The 19,954-nt window shown below is 34.7% G+C and overlaps 2 protein-coding genes across 6 annotated transcripts in view; one reads left to right on the plus strand and one right to left on the minus strand.

The window, feature by feature from the left end:
• Pkcdelta (Protein kinase C delta) overlaps nt 1-8,579 on the plus strand; it is a 28,219-nt gene extending 19,640 nt beyond the window's left edge. For 3 of the 4 annotated variants that reach the window (XM_090106759.1, XM_090106755.1, XM_090106757.1), the window contains 7 exons: nt 1,086-1,222; nt 4,782-4,955; nt 5,264-5,418; nt 5,597-5,735; nt 6,658-6,846; nt 7,121-7,261; nt 7,402-8,579. In XM_090106759.1, coding sequence (XP_089962885.1) covers nt 1,086-1,222; nt 4,782-4,955; nt 5,264-5,418; nt 5,597-5,735; nt 6,658-6,846; nt 7,121-7,261; nt 7,402-7,551 — 1,085 coding nt within the window. In that variant the 3' untranslated portion in view covers nt 7,552-8,579. The remainder of the gene's footprint in view (nt 1-1,085; nt 1,223-4,781; nt 4,956-5,263; nt 5,419-5,596; nt 5,736-6,657; nt 6,847-7,120; nt 7,262-7,401) is intronic. The other variant, XM_090106758.1, reaches the window with a different exon arrangement.
• Nucleotides 8,580-14,671: 6,092 nt separating this feature from the next.
• LOC149904772 (uncharacterized) lies at nt 14,672-18,655 on the minus strand. Of its 2 annotated transcripts, none has more exons than XM_090107185.1 (7): nt 18,386-18,655; nt 18,106-18,298; nt 17,920-18,003; nt 17,477-17,627; nt 16,875-17,170; nt 16,470-16,597; nt 14,672-15,405 (listed from the first exon to the last, which is right to left on the minus strand). In XM_090107185.1, exons 1-7 carry the CDS (start codon nt 18,542-18,544, stop codon nt 15,199-15,201), a joined length of 1,218 nt encoding a protein of 405 aa, XP_089963311.1. In that variant the 5' UTR covers nt 18,545-18,655; the 3' UTR covers nt 14,672-15,198. The 2 variants fall into 2 exon arrangements, with proteins under 2 accessions (XP_089963311.1, XP_089963312.1); XM_090107186.1 differs by lacking the exon at nt 14,672-15,405 and adding an exon at nt 15,448-15,727.
• Between the last annotated feature and the right edge of the window lie 1,299 nt (nt 18,656-19,954).

Genomic DNA, 19,954 nt, shown 5'->3' on the forward strand with positions numbered 1-19,954 from the left:
CGAATTATTACATCATTTGTGTCTGTTTTATTGTGTGTGAAAACACCGCGCTGAGACAACATGTGAGAGTATATGGAAATAATCATAATAATTATTATGACTGACAGTAAAACGTATGCAATAATTCAGTCGTTGAAAGCAACACTCGCAATTCGCAAAGCGTGCCAACCGCATAAATTTTGATTAATTTATTTTCAAATCTTAAGTCTTAACTTATTAGAAATTAATTAACTACATATAATTAAAAGTTCGTTTTCAAAAAGAAAATAACTCAATTAGGTAGGTAGTTAAAAATCGTAATTTCTTTAGTTTCAGCGTGCTACAGACTAGATATACTGAATTTGTAAACCATACCACAGGTGTGCCACAGGTAACTGATTTATAGTCGTAGACCGCACGCTCTAGAAATTGAAAAGTAATCCCGCATTTTAAATATATTTTTTAAAACAACCTTGTTTAATTTTAAACATTACGTTTCTTGAAGAAATTCTTCAAGAGGTTATCTAAAAATATATTACAAACTTTAACTTTCACCGTATCCATTATTAGTTATTTAAAAAGTAATTTCACACTTTAATTCGATTTAGAAATTCAGATCTATTTCTGTATCGAATTTCTTATTGTATCATGCCCTTGATTATATTGTTCAGTAGGAGGAGAATATTTTTAGCAAACCGCGTGATTCTCTATTATGTATGAAATTGTCTTTAATGTGTGAAGTAGTGTCATTATGTGGTTATTTACGTGGAATAAATATACTGTAAAACAATTTTAAGTATCTAACTATGAGATTGTCCATCAATAGATCATCGAAGACTCAAGGCTCTCTTATTAAGACATGTGTATAGAGTCATAAAATAAAATTCTTTCTTTTATGTATGAAACAAAAATTAAAAATAAATAAACTTAATAATTACCTCACTAGGTAGTTAAATAAAGATGCCATAGCAATCGTAACAAAATTTCGATTAAGTACCAAGATCTTTTTTTATATCTGCCGCTACATCCGCGTTTACATACTTAAAATGTAAAAGAAATTATAATAATTATGAAACTATAACGTTCTCTTAAATTGTTTTTTGCAGAACAATCGACAGCATACGGCATTTTCAGGAAGACGGGAAGATTCACCCCTCCCGCTCGCAGCATTCCTCGTTTTAGGAAGTACACCATAGATGACTTCCAATTCATAAAGGTGCTGGGAAAAGGCAGCTTTGGAAAGGTGAGAAAAATCCTAAGATAAATATAGATAGAGCATAGACTAACAACTTTATGAATTATAGACAAAATAGGTGAATGATAGTCATGGTAGAGCATGCGAGTAGAAATGGTATCTACCTAGTACCTCAGATCTCTCTTTAGACTCTACATTCGTCTTCGAAAATCTATTGTTTAATTTTATCGCCTAAGAAGATGCATCTCGGAAAAAAAATAGTGACGTAGTATGAAATGAATGTTACCTTCGAGAGCTCTACATTTGCAACCTTCATTGAATTTTTAAAACCTTTTCACGTGACAATAAGGTATCGATTGATATGATATATTGTTTTAGCGTTGACCTAATTGCTCGTGTTTGTAGACGAGTGCCAGCACTAATCACGTTTGGGCACAACACACATTCGAAGTACAATACTATCTATCAGTGCGTAGATACGTGTTGTGTCTAACAGGCGACAAATCTACAGAATTGTAAATCAAATATTATGTCAGCATCAAATATTTTTAATATTATAATATTTTACGAACATAAACATACTCGAGTGAAAGTTCCAGAACTTTCTAAGATACTCACATTTAAATATTATCAAAACATTGCCCGAAATTCTAACAATTAAATTGCTAATATATGTGAGCTTGTCTCACTAAAAATAAATACGAGAAATGAAACAAGGGTTTTTGCCAAGAAAAAAATAGTATTTCTGTTTCAAATACGATAGAGCCGGCTTGTTGACTTGAGATAAATGAGTACGATGAATGTTTGGGTGCTGATTGAAGGAGCTATAAGTGACTGTAGCATTACTTAGGATTAGAAGAAATTAGGATAATAGATAAGAATTTTAATTCTAAATAGGTATGTGCTCATTTTATTCTATCAGACAGGTAGGCGAGAAGTATCGAGGTTGTTTATCAATTTATAGAGCCCGATAAAATTGTAAATTTGCTTTGTTATTCTTAATATTATGGGTAGATAAATTTATTTTATAGCGCTATTTATTTTTTAATATAAAGCAACACTGAAAAATATATATTTATGATGTTATATTAATTGAAAATTTCCCCTCTTAGCTACCTGTGTAGCGAGAATAGATTGAAAATGGGTCACTGGAAACCGATTCCACTGCAAGCACACCTAAATAACATTTCTATTCCGGAATTATTTGACGACCATTTCAACATGATTTTTCAGAAGAATCTGGAACGGTATTTTGATGTCGCACCTGATTTCTATCACTAAGTTCACGACCCATTAATGTTATGCTTATACCTACAGTTAATGTCGTCGTAAAGAAGATATTATATTTTACTACAAATTAAATATCGTGATTACATTAAATTAATGCCTATTATATAATTGCTTGTAATTCATAAATCATAATAAGTGTAACAGCTCTAAATCGTTAACAGAAGATTGTTTATCACGCAACACTCCTGACAGGCAGAGGTACCTCCCTTGTTCCAGGGACATCTATTAACTACAGGAAATCGTGTTGTTATAATAATATTAAGTACTATATTAATAAAAAGAAGAACAGAAACTGTTCATTACATTCGTCAAATTTTATTTTAAAAATCTAACAATTACATTTTGTAAGTTTAGTTAGGGGAGAAATAATAACTATCTTGCAACTTGCTTAGGACTAGATATTTACTGGTATGACACGGACAGCCTAAATTAGGGCAAAGTGCATTATTTAAGTTCAATTGATCAATTTTTTAATTATTAACATGAAAACATTATGACTAGTGACTCTAGAGAATAAAAATGAAAATTCTAATGTAGGTAAATTGATTCTCTGAAATCGATATGAGGAAGTATTCTACAAATATATGAGTATCGTGGGTAAAAACATTTTTTAAATGATAATAAATACAAATTAAAAATGTATCAACCAATCGCTGTAAAATCATTTCATATCTAATAGGTTTATTACGACACTTAATATAATGCAGTGGGTGTAAAACACGTCCTACATCTCTCCGATGTCATTATAATAAAGTCTACTGAAATTCATGAAATGTAAACCAAATGTTCATTTCACTACTTGCTAAAGAGAACAGAAATATCGTAAATAAAGCTAATCTGATGGCTCGCTTCCGAGTCACAAAATGTCAAATTATTTATATCGCTCTTCGGGTAGAGTACGATGAACTTAACTGAACGTTTAGTACGTTCTACATTATTGAATTATATTGCGATGAAACATTTTATATAATGATTTGTAATAAAATTTTATTGAATACTATTTTATTATATTTTACATTTATATGAACCTAACTAAATATGCAATATCAAACCTACCAATGTTTACCTTATCTAAATACTAAAAGTTGGTGATGAAGTCATTTTAAACTTGTGAAGAAGAAAAAGTTTTGTCGAGTAGCATCTGCGATTGATTTTGATTTTGTGTTGTAGTTAGTGAACTTGTAAATATTGGATCGGTTCAGTCGTTAACATATTGTAATACTTCGATTGTGTCACCCAAATAAATAACCATTATGTAGTGTTGTGTTTTGCAAATAAGGGTAATTCATTTTGACCATAACCCTGGCGGCTCATATGGCAGTTTGCCCGCAGCCTGCTGCGGGTCACCTGTCACGCCAATCCATTTTACATTCTGGCTATTCTTGGTTTTGACATCATTGGACACATTCGGACGTCAGGCACCACGTGGGAAATTTACAATAAATTAATCATTGTACTACCGACTACGACGCGAATTATAATTGCGTCACGGCAAAGCGATATTTTTATAGTTATATGCACAGGTTATATGTGATGACAGGCTGACAAAGAAATTGATGTAAAACTCAAAAACCTAGATTTATATTTTCCTTCAGTTATGGATGATGGGATTTACGATTAGTACTTATTCCTTTGTTATGAAAAAACATTCATACCTACCATAAAATAGGCGATTAGATACCATAAGCTTTTTTTATTAGATACCGTAAGATTTCGAGCAACAAGCTTATTGCTTGAACTTTTACTTTTTTTATAGGTAGGTAATTGAAAAGTTTTGAAATCGATAATAAACTTTAACATTTTTTTTGTTGTAACAAATTAATACGTTAGTGCAGTGGATTTTGAAGAAATGCCTTTCGTGCAAAGCGCAAACGCTGACTCAGATCGCCGGTTTAAGACTAGGCTTGTTATTATTTTAACTCAACTGCATTCGGTGTATCTAACAGTATCTAAGAACGGAAAAAATATATATAATCGGTAGTGAAAGAGAAAATAATGATACTGCCATATCGTAGTCGTAGCTGTGGTACTAGTGCCCATTCAAATTAGGATTATATTCTACTAGCTTTCCACCCGCGGGCTCGCCCGCGCAGTCAAAGAAAAACCCGTATAGTTCCCGTTCCCGTGGGATTTCCGGGATAAAACCTATCCTATGTCCCGGGGTAAAAAGTAGCCTATGTCCTTTCTCGGGTATCAAAATATCTCTATACCAAATTTCATGCAAATTGGTTCAGTAGTTAAGGCGTGATTGAGTAACAGACAGACAGACAGAGTTACCTACTTTCGCATTTAGAATATTAGTATGGATTTGTTCCAGGTAATGCTAGCTGAACTACGGGAAACGGAGTACTACTACGCAGTGAAGTGTCTGAAAAAGGATGTGGTGTTAGAAGACGACGATGTCGAGTGCACCCTGATAGAGAGGAAGGTTCTGGCGCTCGGCACCAACCATCCGTACCTGTGCCATTTATTCGCAACGTTTCAGACTGATGTAAGAGCACAGTATGACAATAATCAATATTATTTCCTAGCGTATTGTATAAAGTGCAACATTTCTATTGAAATTTTTATAGTGCAGGCAAATTTAGCTCTTGGAACGTAAAGTGATTTGATTTTTAACGATCTCTTAACTCCATTTGATACATGATGTTGTACTCATTTCTACCTATTTTTGTCAATTGAAATAGCCATATTTTTAAAATGCTACATTTTATGTTATTACTACGTAGGTATAGAATATAGTTTTATGTATTTAAATATTTCCCATATATTTCTTGAAAGCTAATATTTTTGTTACAGTCCCATTTATTCTTTGTAATGGAATACTTGAACGGCGGTGATCTCATGTTCCACATTCAACAAAGCGGCCGCTTCCCGGAGCCCCGGGCGAGGTTCTACGCGGCTGAAATAGTTTCCGGGCTTAAGTTCTTACACAAAAGAGGAATAGTTTATAGGTAAATTGAATTAAAATAGACATAAATCTTTCAAAAGCCTTTCCCATTTCTATCTATATCTAATGATCTTTGAAAAGCATTAAAATATTATTTCAAAATACTTTATTTATCAAAACGAAAGACACATCATGAGGCGCATCAATCAATAAAAAATCCAATAAAAAAACTTTTTTTCCAGGGATTTGAAATTAGATAACATTTTGTTAGACTTCGACGGCCATGTTCGGATAGCAGACTTCGGAATGTGCAAGCTTCAGATATATTTGGACAAAACTGCCGATACCTTCTGCGGGACACCTGATTACATGGCTCCTGAGGTAATAGAGTAATCACTTATCACTACAACATTTTGCAATAAAAAATCCGTACATCTGTATCCGCCATCATCCGCCCCACTCCCATCCTCCTCACCGCTATCATCCCCACACCCATCCTCCCCATCACCATCCGCCCCAGTCCCATCCTCCCCACATTCATTCTCCCCAGTCCCATGCTATCCAGTCCCATCCTCCCCACAGCCATGCTAACCAGTACCATCCTCCCCACTCCCATCTTCCCCACAGCCATCCTCCCCACTAGATACTTCACACTAGGTCCTCCCCACATTCATCCTCCCCACTCGCATCCTCACCACATCCATCCTCCCCACTCCCATCCTCCCCACATTTATCCTCCCCACTCACATCCTCCCCACATCCATCCTCCCCACATTCATCCTCCCCACTCCCATCCTCCCCACTCCCATCCTCCCCACTCCCATCCTCCCCACATCCATCCTCCCCATCACCATCCGCCCCACTCCTATCCTCCCCAATCACATCCTCCCCACTCCCACATATATCAAAATAAAGCCTATGAAACCTGAAACAACCATATCCATGTAGGTCATCTTCTGATTAGCATTATAATCCAACTAGGATTCCGCTTTACAAAGGAAAACCCGCATAGTTCCCGTGCCCGATTTCCGGGATAAAACCAATCCTATGTGTTAATCATATAGAGGGTAACTTACCCTCTATATGTATGCTAAATTTCATTGTAATCGGTTCAGTAGTATTTGCGTAAAAGAGTAACAAACATATACATTACACACATCCGTCCTCACAAACTTTCGCATACGTATAAAATTAGTAGGAGTGTAGGAGAAGTATGATTTAAGTAACTATGTATATTCCACTCGTAAGAATACTTTTGTATAATGTTTGGCTTAAAACTTTACAATCTTTACGTTATTTGCAGATAATAAAAGGCTTAAAATACAACCAGACGGTAGACTGGTGGTCTTTTGGCGTTCTGTTATACGAAATGCTGATCGGTCAGAGTCCGTTCAGCGGCTGCGACGAGGACGAGTTGTTTTGGTCCATTTGCAACGAAATGCCTTCATACCCTCGCTTTTTATCTACGGAGAGTCTTAGCATACTGACACGGGTAAGTTTTGAATCTAGAGGAATCTCTACCAATCTCTTTATCTCTCAGGAACAAACATTTTAACGTTATTATCCCGTTGTTCACTACAACATCTCATATCTACATTTCAAATTGTACCTTATATTCTAATACTTGCTCGTGTACGTACAGGTTAAAAATTTAAAATATACCTTTAAATCATTACAAAATCACCATGTAACATTTTGCGAGTAGTCAAGTATACATTGAGCTACCACTAAAAGGAATAATGGTCTAAAAAAAAATGTATATCCAGCTATTAGACAAAGACGCGCGAACGCGGCTGGGCGGTGTGGAGTGCATGCACGGTGACATTCGGGACCAGGACTTCTTCAAGCTCATCCAGTGGGACAAACTTGAGAGACGGGAACTCGAGGCGCCGTTTAAACCTAAAGTGGTGGGTATTTAAATCATTAAGATGAATGGTTAATTAAAAAGAAGTTAATTTAAAAAAAGCTGGGAAATTTCATGTGGTTTAGCGTTAGTCATAAACTTTTATCATATACTTATTGTAATGCAAAATGTATCTTTTCACAGAGACATCCATTAGACACACAATACTTCGACCGCGCGTTCACAGGCGAACGTCCGCGCCTCACGGCGGTCGAACCGCAAGTTCTGCGCTCTATGGACCAAGAGCCCTTCCGAGGGTTCTCCTACACTAATCCTAATGCTACAGATCGTTGAAAATTTTGATAAAATGATCATTTTCACGGCTTCATTTATCCCTTTTCAGGTTTTCCCTATAGGTTTTGAAATACCTTAGGTGTACCCTGTAGTCTATATTGTCTATGGTGTAAAAAAAGTCACGTTCAAATACTTTATCTAGTCATTTTCTTGTTACCAATGATGAAGTTACAATGTAAACTTTCTATGTTAAATATTTTCTAGAACGGATATTTATGTTTTATCTAATAACTAGCTTCCGCCCGCGACTCCGTCCGCGCGGATGTCGGTCTTCGCGTGGATGGTTTATTTCTCCATTAACTCTGACAATGACATCTTATTAATATCTATTGGACCCAAATACGGCTAGGCCTATAATAATACGCAACGTGTGTTCGCGGTTCTACAGAACAACGTCTATGGATAAAACTGAAAAATTAAGATAATTTTTTTCTATGTATTTTTCCAGGATAAAAAGTATCCTATTTTACGCCCAGGATAATAAGGTATAATTATAGGTACCAAGTTTCATCGAAATCGAACCGTTAGTTTTCACGTGATGTCTTCACATACAGACAGACAGACAAAAATTTTTTTAATCACATATTTGGGTTTGATATCGATCCAGTAACACCCCCTGCTATTTATTTTTTCAATATTTTTAATGTACAGAATTGACCCTTCTATAGATTTATTATATGTATAGATTATCTAATAATTAAATGTATCATATTACGACGAGAAAATATTGATGTTAACCACCTCGTATGGTTTATAAACTGTTTATACTATTTTTTGGTTGAAGTCTTACAATATCTCAACTGTTCAACTTTATGTAATAACCATGCCCTTTCCAGGGTGGATGGTGGGTTTCATGTTACATTTATAAAGATGTTCAAGTAGTTAGATAATTATTATTTTAAGAACATTCAGATTTCAGATGAATTGTTGAATCAATCAGTTTTGGCCTTTGGGTCGCACTCGAAATTTAATGATTTGTGCTTAATTATATCAAATTTAAATATCTCTAAATAAGTTATACTTACCTATTACTTGTATACGTAGTATATTATTATTAGTCTGTGCTATTACTTACATGTGTTATGATATTCATAAAAATGTACCCTGAATCTAGTCCATACCATAGGTATTATATCACATTAAGGACCGACTTTGAGCGGCTTATGGCCTTAATTAAATAAGAAACAAAAAAAAAAGGAAAATATAATAAAAGTGTACATATCATGTTATTCACGTGTTATTTTATAATTCACAATGTGTCTGGAACACAGTGTTATATTATTTTATATTTTAAGTAGGTTGTAAAGTAATTTTTAAATGTAATTAGGTTATTAACCAGCTCACTATAATTCTTTTGTAAGAAATAAAAAAAATACCGAAACGATTTGTAAACGATATTATTTATGTTATTGTAATACGTTGAACTTTGTAATTAAGTATTAAAATTTTGTAACAATAATGTATAAATAAATTGGTAAAAATATTCCGTCTTTTATTGGCTTACCTTTTCAATATTTTATGCCATGACAAATTACAAAATGAAATGGCTAAGCAGCGACATTTTTTTTGAAAAGTTAAACAAAAATTTTTATTTAAAACTTCGCAATTAATTTAACATAAATGTAATAAAGATAATTGAATATTGAACTTTGTGTTCTTATTCCTAGGTAGGTACGGTCTAAATGGGATATGGAATAAAACACGAAAATATTTCCTCATACTTTTCTTTATTTCCATAATAACATATAGGTCTGGTACATTCATTATTTAAACACACACAAAAATATATGTTAGGGATACATAAATGTGTATTATATAAATAAATAGACTTATTCTAAACATTTATTCCTACAACAACCAGGTATAAAATATCCTTATAATATAGCGATAAGACAGTCTTATATACAGAAAATTGGCCGGTAAAAATTATATAATTTGCAAACAAAAAATATTCTTTAAAACAATTCAGTCTTAAATAATAAGTTAGAAAGAGAGAGATATAAAAACGACTATTTTTCCTTTTTAATAGAAAGCTCAGCAGGGTTTTAGAATGTCACTTAGGCACCCGTTACACGCTCAATCCAGATCACGATCCAAGTCAGGTGACGGATTGACGAATCTTTATGTGGATCATCGCGACATTAGATGGTCAATCCAGATCATATCAGTCCACTGTTCGACATTGTCAAATGCACACGCATTCACAACCACTAAATAGATCCACTAAATAAATCTTGTGCAGCAATAATTATTACCTGTTATTTGAAAAAACGCGTGAAGAGGAAACGCTGTGGCTACTATAAAAAAGGAACATCTATACACATTCGAACTTGTTAGATGAAATTTATAGTACGGAAGAGGAAGAGGATTACGCAAATTACTACAGGATGAAGGAGGCATGTTTTGATCATCTGTTAAAAATGGTTACACCTGTGTGTTGTCGTCCCATACCATCGCGCTCCGAACGCAGACTGACGTAATTTGACAGCATGTTACATTACACGATCAAACTGGATCTCGATCAAAGGATCGAGATCGTTGATTTCTAAAAATCTAGATATTTTCTGATCAGATTTTACGATCCGTCAATCAAATACATTACACAGTCAATCTGGATTGAGATCAATGATCATGATCAAGGATCACATTCTAGATTGAGCGTGTAACGGGTGCCTTAGACAAACGATACGAACGATCGTTTGGCTTAAATTTGATTGGTCATACGACCATCAGTCAGCCAACCGAAAGCGTTCAATTACGTTTGTGCCGTTTATCTAAAGCCTCCTCCACACGTCTGCGGATGCGTTCGCGGCGCTATATACGCGTTACAGCTGCGGCGGCTGGTTTCAATATGGTATTAATTGTTACTAACAAAATGAGTCCTGGTTGCTTGAATAAATGAATAAATTATTATTAATATCCATGCGCACGATTCTGCCTAGTTTGAACTCAGACAGAAAGATCAACAGACGTGTCCCTTCGTCCAGCATACTCACCACAACTCACCATGGAATCCTGATATTTCATGAATGTCAAAAAACTGTTCTGAAATAGTGCTAAATAGTGCCCAAAGGAAAAAAATAGTGCTCTTGTACTTGCGAAGTTATAGCCATAGTTCGATGAGTATGCTGGACGAAGGTTTCGCCCAGCATACTCACCTCCGTCCGGAGAATCTGTATACGCTTCAAACATAATTCATACTTCAAAAAATAGTTCCCAAATAGTGCCAAACGGTGCCCAAAAAGAAAAAACAGTGCTCGAATAACTTCGGAGTTACAGGCTTCGTTCAGTGAGTATGCTGGGCGTAGGTTCTACGCCCAGCATACTCACCTCAGTGCGCGAATATCGAACGAGCTATAGGAACAATTTACGTCTCAAAAAATTGTGCTTGAAATAGTGCCCAATATCAGTCCAATCGATGAATTATGTTTGAAGCGTATACAGATTCTCCGGACGGAGGTGAGTATGCTGGGCGAAACCTTCGTCCAGCATACTCATCGGACTATGGCTATAACTTCGCAAGTACAAGAGCACTATTTTTTTCCTTTGGGCACTATTTAGCACTATTTCAGAACAGTTTTTTGACATTCATGAAATATCAGGATTCCATGGTGAGTTGTGGTGAGTATGCTGGACGAAGGGACACCAACAGACGTGTGGTCGGTTGGTGGAATTTCGTCTGCGGGTGCATTTGCGTCCGTCCGCGGATGCATCTGCGGACGTGAAGTAGAGGCTTAAGTGACATTCTAACCTTGCTAACGCGCATTATTTTAGAACTGTACTCGTCTTCTCATCCATCCAATCCCGTTCCCGTTCACCAAAGCACATTTTCCAAACAGTCTTTCTGGTATCATAATATCAGGCGGTATCATACTTATCCTATAAATTCATCGAAATTCACGCGTATTTTTGTATCGCCTACAATATTCTAGCGTAACATAATTAAAACTTTTAGTAATAAATAATAATAAATAAAATTATAAATTAATCCAAGTTTTAAAGCTCCTTATTCTATAATGTATTAACTAATAGGTATTCTTATAATGATTTGGCTAAATAGACATTGAGATCACGTGAGAATGTTTTATGCTACACATAGAACCATATACATCAATATCGTAGATATACATATCTATTATGTTACATAACGATCTTAAAAAGCAAAAAAAATAACATTTTCTACAACTTTACTTTCTTATCTTTAATTTGTAACAAAATAATGGAAAAGACCAGCGACAGAAAAAAAAAGTTCTCAAAGATCATTGGCTAATATGTACATATTAGAAACTTTTAAACATAATAATATGTTTGGCACGCTGCTGTGTCTATGTATGTATGCAGTATGTGTGAATAATTATAAGTAATCTAACTAATTACTTATTATTTACAAATCCACAATTTTATGAATTAACTTCAAATATGTATATGTATACAATACACTGTGTATGGGGCCGTTCATAAAATACGTTCGCAATTCGCATACAAGTGGGGGAGGGGTTTTCGCGAGTGTGACAAGATGTGCCAGGGGGGGACAGGGGGGTCTACGGCAGCGTGACGTTCGCCGTTCATTAAAATTTAAAATTTTACTGAGTTTTTTTTTTCGATTTTGTAATGACAGATCACAGAAGTCATTTATTTCGTATTAGTAAATATACAGATATTTAAATGTATATATGTACCTATATTTATTACAATAAATAATTGTAACTGGATATATTTATTTTTTTCAACATGCTAATATTTAAATTTTATTATAAAAACTAGCGACCCGCCCCGGCTTCGCACGGGTGCAATGCTGATACTAAATACACTACAGAAAAACTGTGAACGTTGTATATAAAAACATAGCGGCCCGCTCCGACTTCGTACGGGTATAAAATAGATAGCCGGGCGGCCGGGCCGGCCGGTACCGCCGCAAACGCTACGTCTCGCAATTTTTAAATCTGTAATATCTTCGAAAATATTCACTTAAATCATACGGTGTAAAGGGCCATATAGATCTATATTAAATGAACAATGTATTCAAGGTATTTAATTGGCTAAGGATTAATGCTGTATTGGTTAAAATCGCATCGAAAATTAGCCAATATTTGTCGTAAAAAGTAAATGACAAAAAAAAGTTATTGTGGGTTATCCATAAGAGATAGACATATACCATCGCGGACTTTTCTCTAGACCTTTTCAATGTGTATAATACTTAGTACATTATTTTGATAAAACTCGTAGGGTTCAGCCTGCGTTTGCAATGTAAGCGGAAAAAATGTAATTTTTACGACATCACATTAGAAACCTCAAAAATAACAGTACTTCTCCACTATTTAATGGATGTTATTATACATATAAACCTTCCTCTTGAATCACTCTATCTATTAAAAAAAACTGCATCAAAATCCGTTGCGTAGTTTCAAAGATTTAAGCGTACAAAGGGACATAGGGACATAGGGACAGGGAAAGCGACTTTGTTTTATACTATGTAGTGATGATTACTCTTCCACAGAGTAAGAGACTTTAAGTCAAAATAATATTACTTTTAAAAGATCTTGGTTTCAGTAGTTTATCCTTATGCGTCAATATGCATATCTACATAATATGTGATAACGTATCATAAAGCGCGGATATCACGATTATGCCTAATTACGCTTGTAACATCTCAGATTTTCTTTTTTGATTTAATTCCTTTGAGAATAACTTTTATCATTACAATTCCAATTTCCATAATTATCTGTATTATTTGCGTGATAAAATTATTTTAAACTAGCTTCCACCCGCGACTCCGTCCGCGCGGATGTCGGTCTTCGCGTGGATGGTTTATTTCTCCACTAGCGACCCGCCCCGGCTTCGCACGGGTGCAATGCTGGTACTAAATACACTACAGAAAAACTGTGAACGTTGTATATAAAAACATAGCAGCCCGCTCCGGCTTCGCACGGGTATAAAATAGATAGCCGAGCGGCCGGCCGGTACCGCCGCAAACGCTACGTCCCGCAATTTTTAAATCTGTAATATCTTCGAAAATATTCACTTAAATCATACGGTGTAAAGGGCCATATAGATCTATATGAAATGAACAATGTATTCAAGGTATTTAATTGGTTAAGGATTAATGCTGTATTGGTTAAAATCGCATCGAAAATTAGCCATTATTTGTCGTAAAAAGTAAATGACAAAAAAAAGTTATTGTTGGTTATCCATAAGAGATAGACATATACCATCGCGGACTTTTCTATAGACCTTTTCAATATGTATAATACTTAGTACATTATTTTGATAAAACTCGTAGAGTTCAGCCTGCGTTTGCAATATAAGCGGAAAAAATGTAATTTTTACGACATCACATTAGAAACCTCAAAAATAACAGTACTTCTCCACTATTTAATGGATGTTATTATACATATAAACCTTCCTCTTGAATCACTCTATCTATTAAAAAAAACCGCATCAAAATCCGTTGCGTAGTTTCAAAGATTTAAGCGTACAAAGGGACATAGGGACATAGGGACATAGGGACAGGGAAAGCGACTTTGTTTTATACTATGTAGTGATAAATATTTTCTAATATCAAAATTTTTGTATTATCAATCAAAATTTATCATGTTTAGGGGGGAGGGCTCTTAGTTTTTGTGACGAAATATTTCCAGGGGGGTCACAGAAAGTGTGACTCAGCGTGACAACCGGGGAGGAGGGGGACATTTATTTTTTTGTGACGTATTTTATGAACGGTACGGAACCCCTATTTGATACTTTTTAGGTAAAGCCATATTAATAAACTTTAGTTTTTTACCCCTCAGCCCTAATTTGATATACATATTATAATATAATAGGTATCTTTTATCTCATATTATGCTTATTTAACGTAAATAGACATTCATTTGAGTTTCGATATACATCCATATCTTAAACCTAAACAGATAATTTTACTAGAGCTATGAGTAAGGGTCCGCATAAGACTCAGACGCGTCGCGTCGCGTCTCGGTGTGAGCTGACCCTTAGAATATATAATTTTTAACATAATTACGTACCTACGTAATCCGAATTAAAAATATTTAAGTATGTATAAAAATAAATACTTACAATAGTTTATATAAAAAAATCATTTATCAAGATTAAAATTTTGAATACTAAGAGCTAGCGCGCACGAGCAACTTTGTCTCCGCAACTATTTTGTCTCTCCACCCATGGGCTAGTATGAAAGTGCGCGCACGTAGAGACGCAACTCCCCATACAATTGATGGGAGAGACAAAATAGTTGCGGAGACAAAGTTGCTCGTGCGCGCTAGCTCTTATAATATATTCATACAAAAATCATCCCAAGGTTGATTATTAAAAGGAAATATATTTATATGTAAATTAAAATCTTTTGCTGTTGATAAAAGTCAGACGTTAATCGTTATAAATCTATTTACTATGCTAATGTTTTTTTTTTCTTTCTTTTTCATACACCTACAACATACATGATATTATAGATAACATAGAATACATTTACGTGACTACAATACATTAAAATACGTGTACATTAAAAAATAAGACCTTTTACTATAGACACGAATGAATAAAATTCACATTTAAAACAACATGTATCCGTGTTTCAGTTTGTGATTTAACAGAAATAAATTACTTCCAAAACAATAAACAAAAATACATCAAAATTCAATAATTATAATACTGCGGGTAGGTCATTACAATTTTCGCAATCCTGTTGCCTATCAGTGCGAATATAGTGTGTTTGCCGAAACATTCGTGCACGTCCAACTCACGAATGGTTACTGGCGGCTGGTCACTGAATTGTATACGAAACTGTAGTTCGGGGGCTCCACCAAGTTCAGTGGACATCGTACCAGGCTTGTATATGCCGAACTAAAGAAAAAATGATACATTGATGTATGTGATTCATCTAGGAATATCTAGTAAAGTCAATGAGAAAGAAATATGTCCTAAGGTTTATACGAAACACTCATTGAATATAGAACCCTAATTTGTGGCAGTAATGTTCAAAGTCGCGAATGGTAGCGCTCATAAGAAAACTCTGCCTAATAGACGCGTAGGCACTAGGCAGAGATTTGTTTCAGACACATTACAAATGTCATTGTGGGTGTAGTTCTTCATTGTATGTTAATGGCTATTGAAATTGATGGAAAATGACCGTCGGTTTCACCGCTTGCTTATTGCTCTTCATAGCCTATTCGATAAAGTATTACGTTATCTTTCATAATTGACTTTTACATGGAGAACATAATAAGAAGCTGTGAAACCTAAATATATAATATGCGCTTTGTACATAATATTATGTATAGTATTTAAGCCTGAATGAGAATGGGGAAGTAAAAGATATAAGTACCTATTTACAGAAAAAGAAAATGTTTCGAAAACAACATTTTGATGGTCAATTGCAATTAATTTTTAAAGTAGTTTATTTTTTGATTCTTTCATATGGCCCAAAAAACAAACAATTAAATTATAATGTGATAATATCGATTAGTGGATAAAAAGTCCGCTCATGCTGGTGCTATTTTCATATCATATCCAAAGAAATACATGCGAATTAATAAATGTTAATCATGGAACGTAAGGATCGTGATAGAAAATGAGATAATTCGGCTGAATTATATTTGCTTGGTACAATGAGAAATTTCATTCTATTTCGTATTCAGTATATTATATAAATAACACTAGATAAAAACTAATTGACATTTAAAAGAACAACATTAACATGCATTCGCACAAATAGCCAAGTTTTCAAAATAATTGCTGCATTAAAATTCGCAAAGCTCCCAATAAACACATAAAAATAAACTGCAACCATAAAGTCTATATAGTTAGAAAAACATAATTTTTGAAAAAAATACTATCTTGTTACAATTTTCTATAAGCAATGTAAGCGAAGCTTTAAAAATTTAGTGGTCTTTATTAGTCTATCATACCGCTCCATCGTCAAACCCTAGCAGTAACATATCGCCGTGCATGACGGCTGCGGACAGGTTAGGAAATACCAAAACCTTTGAATTCCTTATCTTATTCTCATATATACTCGGATCGTGGGAGTCGTTGGCTGGAGAGAGCATAATGTTGAGAAAATTTTGCATATTACAGACATTATAATTTAGCCTAGGTATATAATGAAACTCTATGTTCAGAAGTTAACTTGTCAATATTGAAGGAAATTTCAAATATTAGCCATAAAACTATAAATTGCAAGCAAAAATTGTTTATACAGCATGTTTCGATCTAGTATATAACTTCATTACTATTTTAAAATTGATGTTAGTCTATGAAAATCTATATGAATCTACTCAAACAAGATGTAAGAAACCAAAAAATTAACTTACTTCCATAAACAACAGTCAAGCGATCAAAAGTGAGCGGCTTCAAGTCGAATATCCGTGCTGGTGCATTCACACGGAATATTATGCTTATGTTCCTGTTCATCTTATCCACAAACAGAACACTGCCATTAAGCAAGTAGATGTATACGCCATTTGTATGAACAGACAGGCTGTAAACAGGCTCCCTCTGACCGTAGTAGCGGCCCATAAGACATAAGTGTCGACCGCATTTTGGAAGGAACGCCCAGAGCGTGTAACTCTCGTCAAAGAAGTAACAACCCCTGTCGTGTACACTGTACCTGTGAATTGATTAAGGGATGTGTAAAAGTATCATGATAACATTTATACAAAAAAATTAAGACTTAAATTTTTGGCCATCTAAATAATGTTAATATGTATCAGGCAAAAAATGATGCACAGAATAGAATGCAGTTTTCGCAGATAAAACAATTTGTTATTCCCTTTGGCAGTAGGTGAGGGTAATTTTTATCTTGTTGCTGATTGTGTGTGCTACTGTCTATCATTAAAAATTTAATTTTATAAAAATAATTCAATTTTCGGTAGATAAAAGTGAAAGAAATGAAATATACAATATTTATTCTTACAGAGTTGTCTTGGGAATTGGATGACTGTATTCGCTGTCAGTGCAATGGCAGATTCCTTTTTTGTTTATTTTCAAAGTGTGAGACTCCTCAACACCAGGTACCGGAGCACTGAGTATAGTGAACAATGTGGCAGATTCTTGATAATCAACACCTGTTTTGGATCAATGTCTTTATCAAAACACAGCAAAGTGTTTAACCCTAGAGTACTATAAACATTTTGTCACCATTATTTTGCAACAAAATACTCCCCATGTTACTTTTCAGAAAGACGAGCCCACTCTAAGGTTAAGAAAATTCTATAAAAAAATTTACTAAAGTACTGTATAGTAATTTGTATTAATCATAGTTACACTAAGAACTAACATTTGTTTATTAGACTATGAACAAAATAATTCTACCCTCAATGTTTTACCAAGGCAAGTATTCAATTTCACAATACTTACATTTAATATTCATTAATCTTATCAATTTGAAGTTATATACATTCAATATCTGTACACAGTTATCGGTAACCACAATAAGCATTTCTAGAAAAAAAAACAAAATGTTATTTTTGTAAACCACAATAATTGTAATATAATTAATACATAATACATAACTAATATATATACTATAATTACAAAACCTACCTTTGCAAACATGTATATGTTTAATGCCATCCTTTTGGTAATAATCTTTTATGTGTCGCTTTGCTTTTGCGACATCCTGCCATAATAGAGCATTTAGATAGGTTTCTTTACTGGTCATACATGATCTTAACCGATGGCTCTCTCCATAATTAGAAAGGCATTCTTTCACCATTCTGTCCCATAATCTATAATGCTAAAATAACAAATAATTTAAATAGCGTGTGGATAGTTAATACTATAAAGAAAATTAGTCTAATAAATATTATAAGCTTCAACTCACATCACAGTAATATATTCCCATGTCCCTCCAAGCTTTGTTCACTCTAAAGCATGTAGAGAGTGTTTCAAAATTTAAATAACTATAGATATGGATTAATACATCTGATGGAATATTATTCCAGTAAGAAAAATTTTCACGTTTGATTTTCGCACAAGCCATATTTACTTGAGCTTATCTACTTTCAATAGTGAGTAAAGAATATATGTAATTGTTTTCTGTTAATAATTAAATTAGATTTTCCTTTTTTCCCTCAGATTTTAATAAAAATAGTTTGTTTACTATTAATAATTAAATCGCCACTATGAATATCAATAGTTTTGACATTGATTGACGTTTTATTTATTGATCCATAAAGTACACAGAGTAATATATAGCCTACAGAATATTTCACAGAGTAAGTAAGTGTGAAGTAAGTACTACGTGTTTAGCGCATGAAGCTTATATCTAATACACTGGAGATTTCAGTATGAACCATGTATGAACATTAACTTGTAACAAGAAAATATGACCTTGAATGACGCCTGTATGTTTTTTATCCCTTTCACACCTAATAATAATAATAATACGGGCATTTCTCCGCAACTCGACGTCAAGCGCCTATTTTGCGTGAGAGAGGGAGGTGGGGGAAACCAGCTAAAACTGAAACCACCCGAGCTCCTCCATGAAGCCAAGCAGCTTGTGAGGGCTGCCAAAGGCTTCGGGGAGGGACCCGGGAGACCCCAGGTGTCTTGCCCTGTACTCCGCAACCCCCTTACATTCCATGATGACGTGGGCTGCCGTTTCCTCGGTCTTCATGCATGCTCTGCATAGCGGACTGTCTGTGATCCCTAGATTGAAGAGATGTTTGTTAAAGGGGCCGTGCCCTGTGAGGGTCCCTGTTATTACGCGTAGTTGCACTCTACGTAGGTTGAGAAGCCGACGTGCAAGTCTCGAGTCAATGTCCGGTAGGGCTTCTCTGGCTTGCTTGCAGTCAGATCTGCATGACCATTCCGCTCTCTGAGCAGTGCTAGTGAGCTGGGTAATCATCATCCGGGTCCAGCTAGCAGGTAGGTAGCGGTATAATGGGAAAAGGTCCCATGACCGGTGTTTCAGATGCCCTTCTGGCTAGTATATCAGCAGCATTGTTTCCACGTGAGCTACTGTGTCCTTTTATCCATTGTAATACTAGGGAATTTCCCAGGTCACATACCTTAGTTAGGGCTAAGTGACACTCAAGGGTCAACCCTGAAGTGAATTCATGGCTTTTGATTGCCATGAGTGCTGCTTTACACCTAACTTGGGCAAGTTGGTGTGAAAGGGGTAAAAAACATTCAGGCAACAACATATAAGCTTCTTGGTTTAGCGCAATTTATAACGGGTTTTTTATCTTGGTCATAGATAGTCATGAAATAATACAAGAGAACAAGGAAGAGAATCTTGCATATATTGCTACATTGCCCTGTTTATTGAGATTCTATCTCAAGAACGATTGGATTGCCGACATATTAAGTATTCTGTGACGAAAGTCTCCTTTGTATCTTTACACAGATCTTTACACAGAACAGTAAAAACAAAGTTTGTTTTTACTAT

The sequence above is a fragment of the Colias eurytheme genome, chromosome 11 (genome assembly GCF_061535395.1).
Source record: "Colias eurytheme isolate Ceu_HAF_F1 chromosome 11, ilColEury1 Martin Lab GWU primary, whole genome shotgun sequence".
NCBI classification, from domain to species: Eukaryota; Metazoa; Arthropoda; class Insecta; order Lepidoptera; family Pieridae; genus Colias; species Colias eurytheme.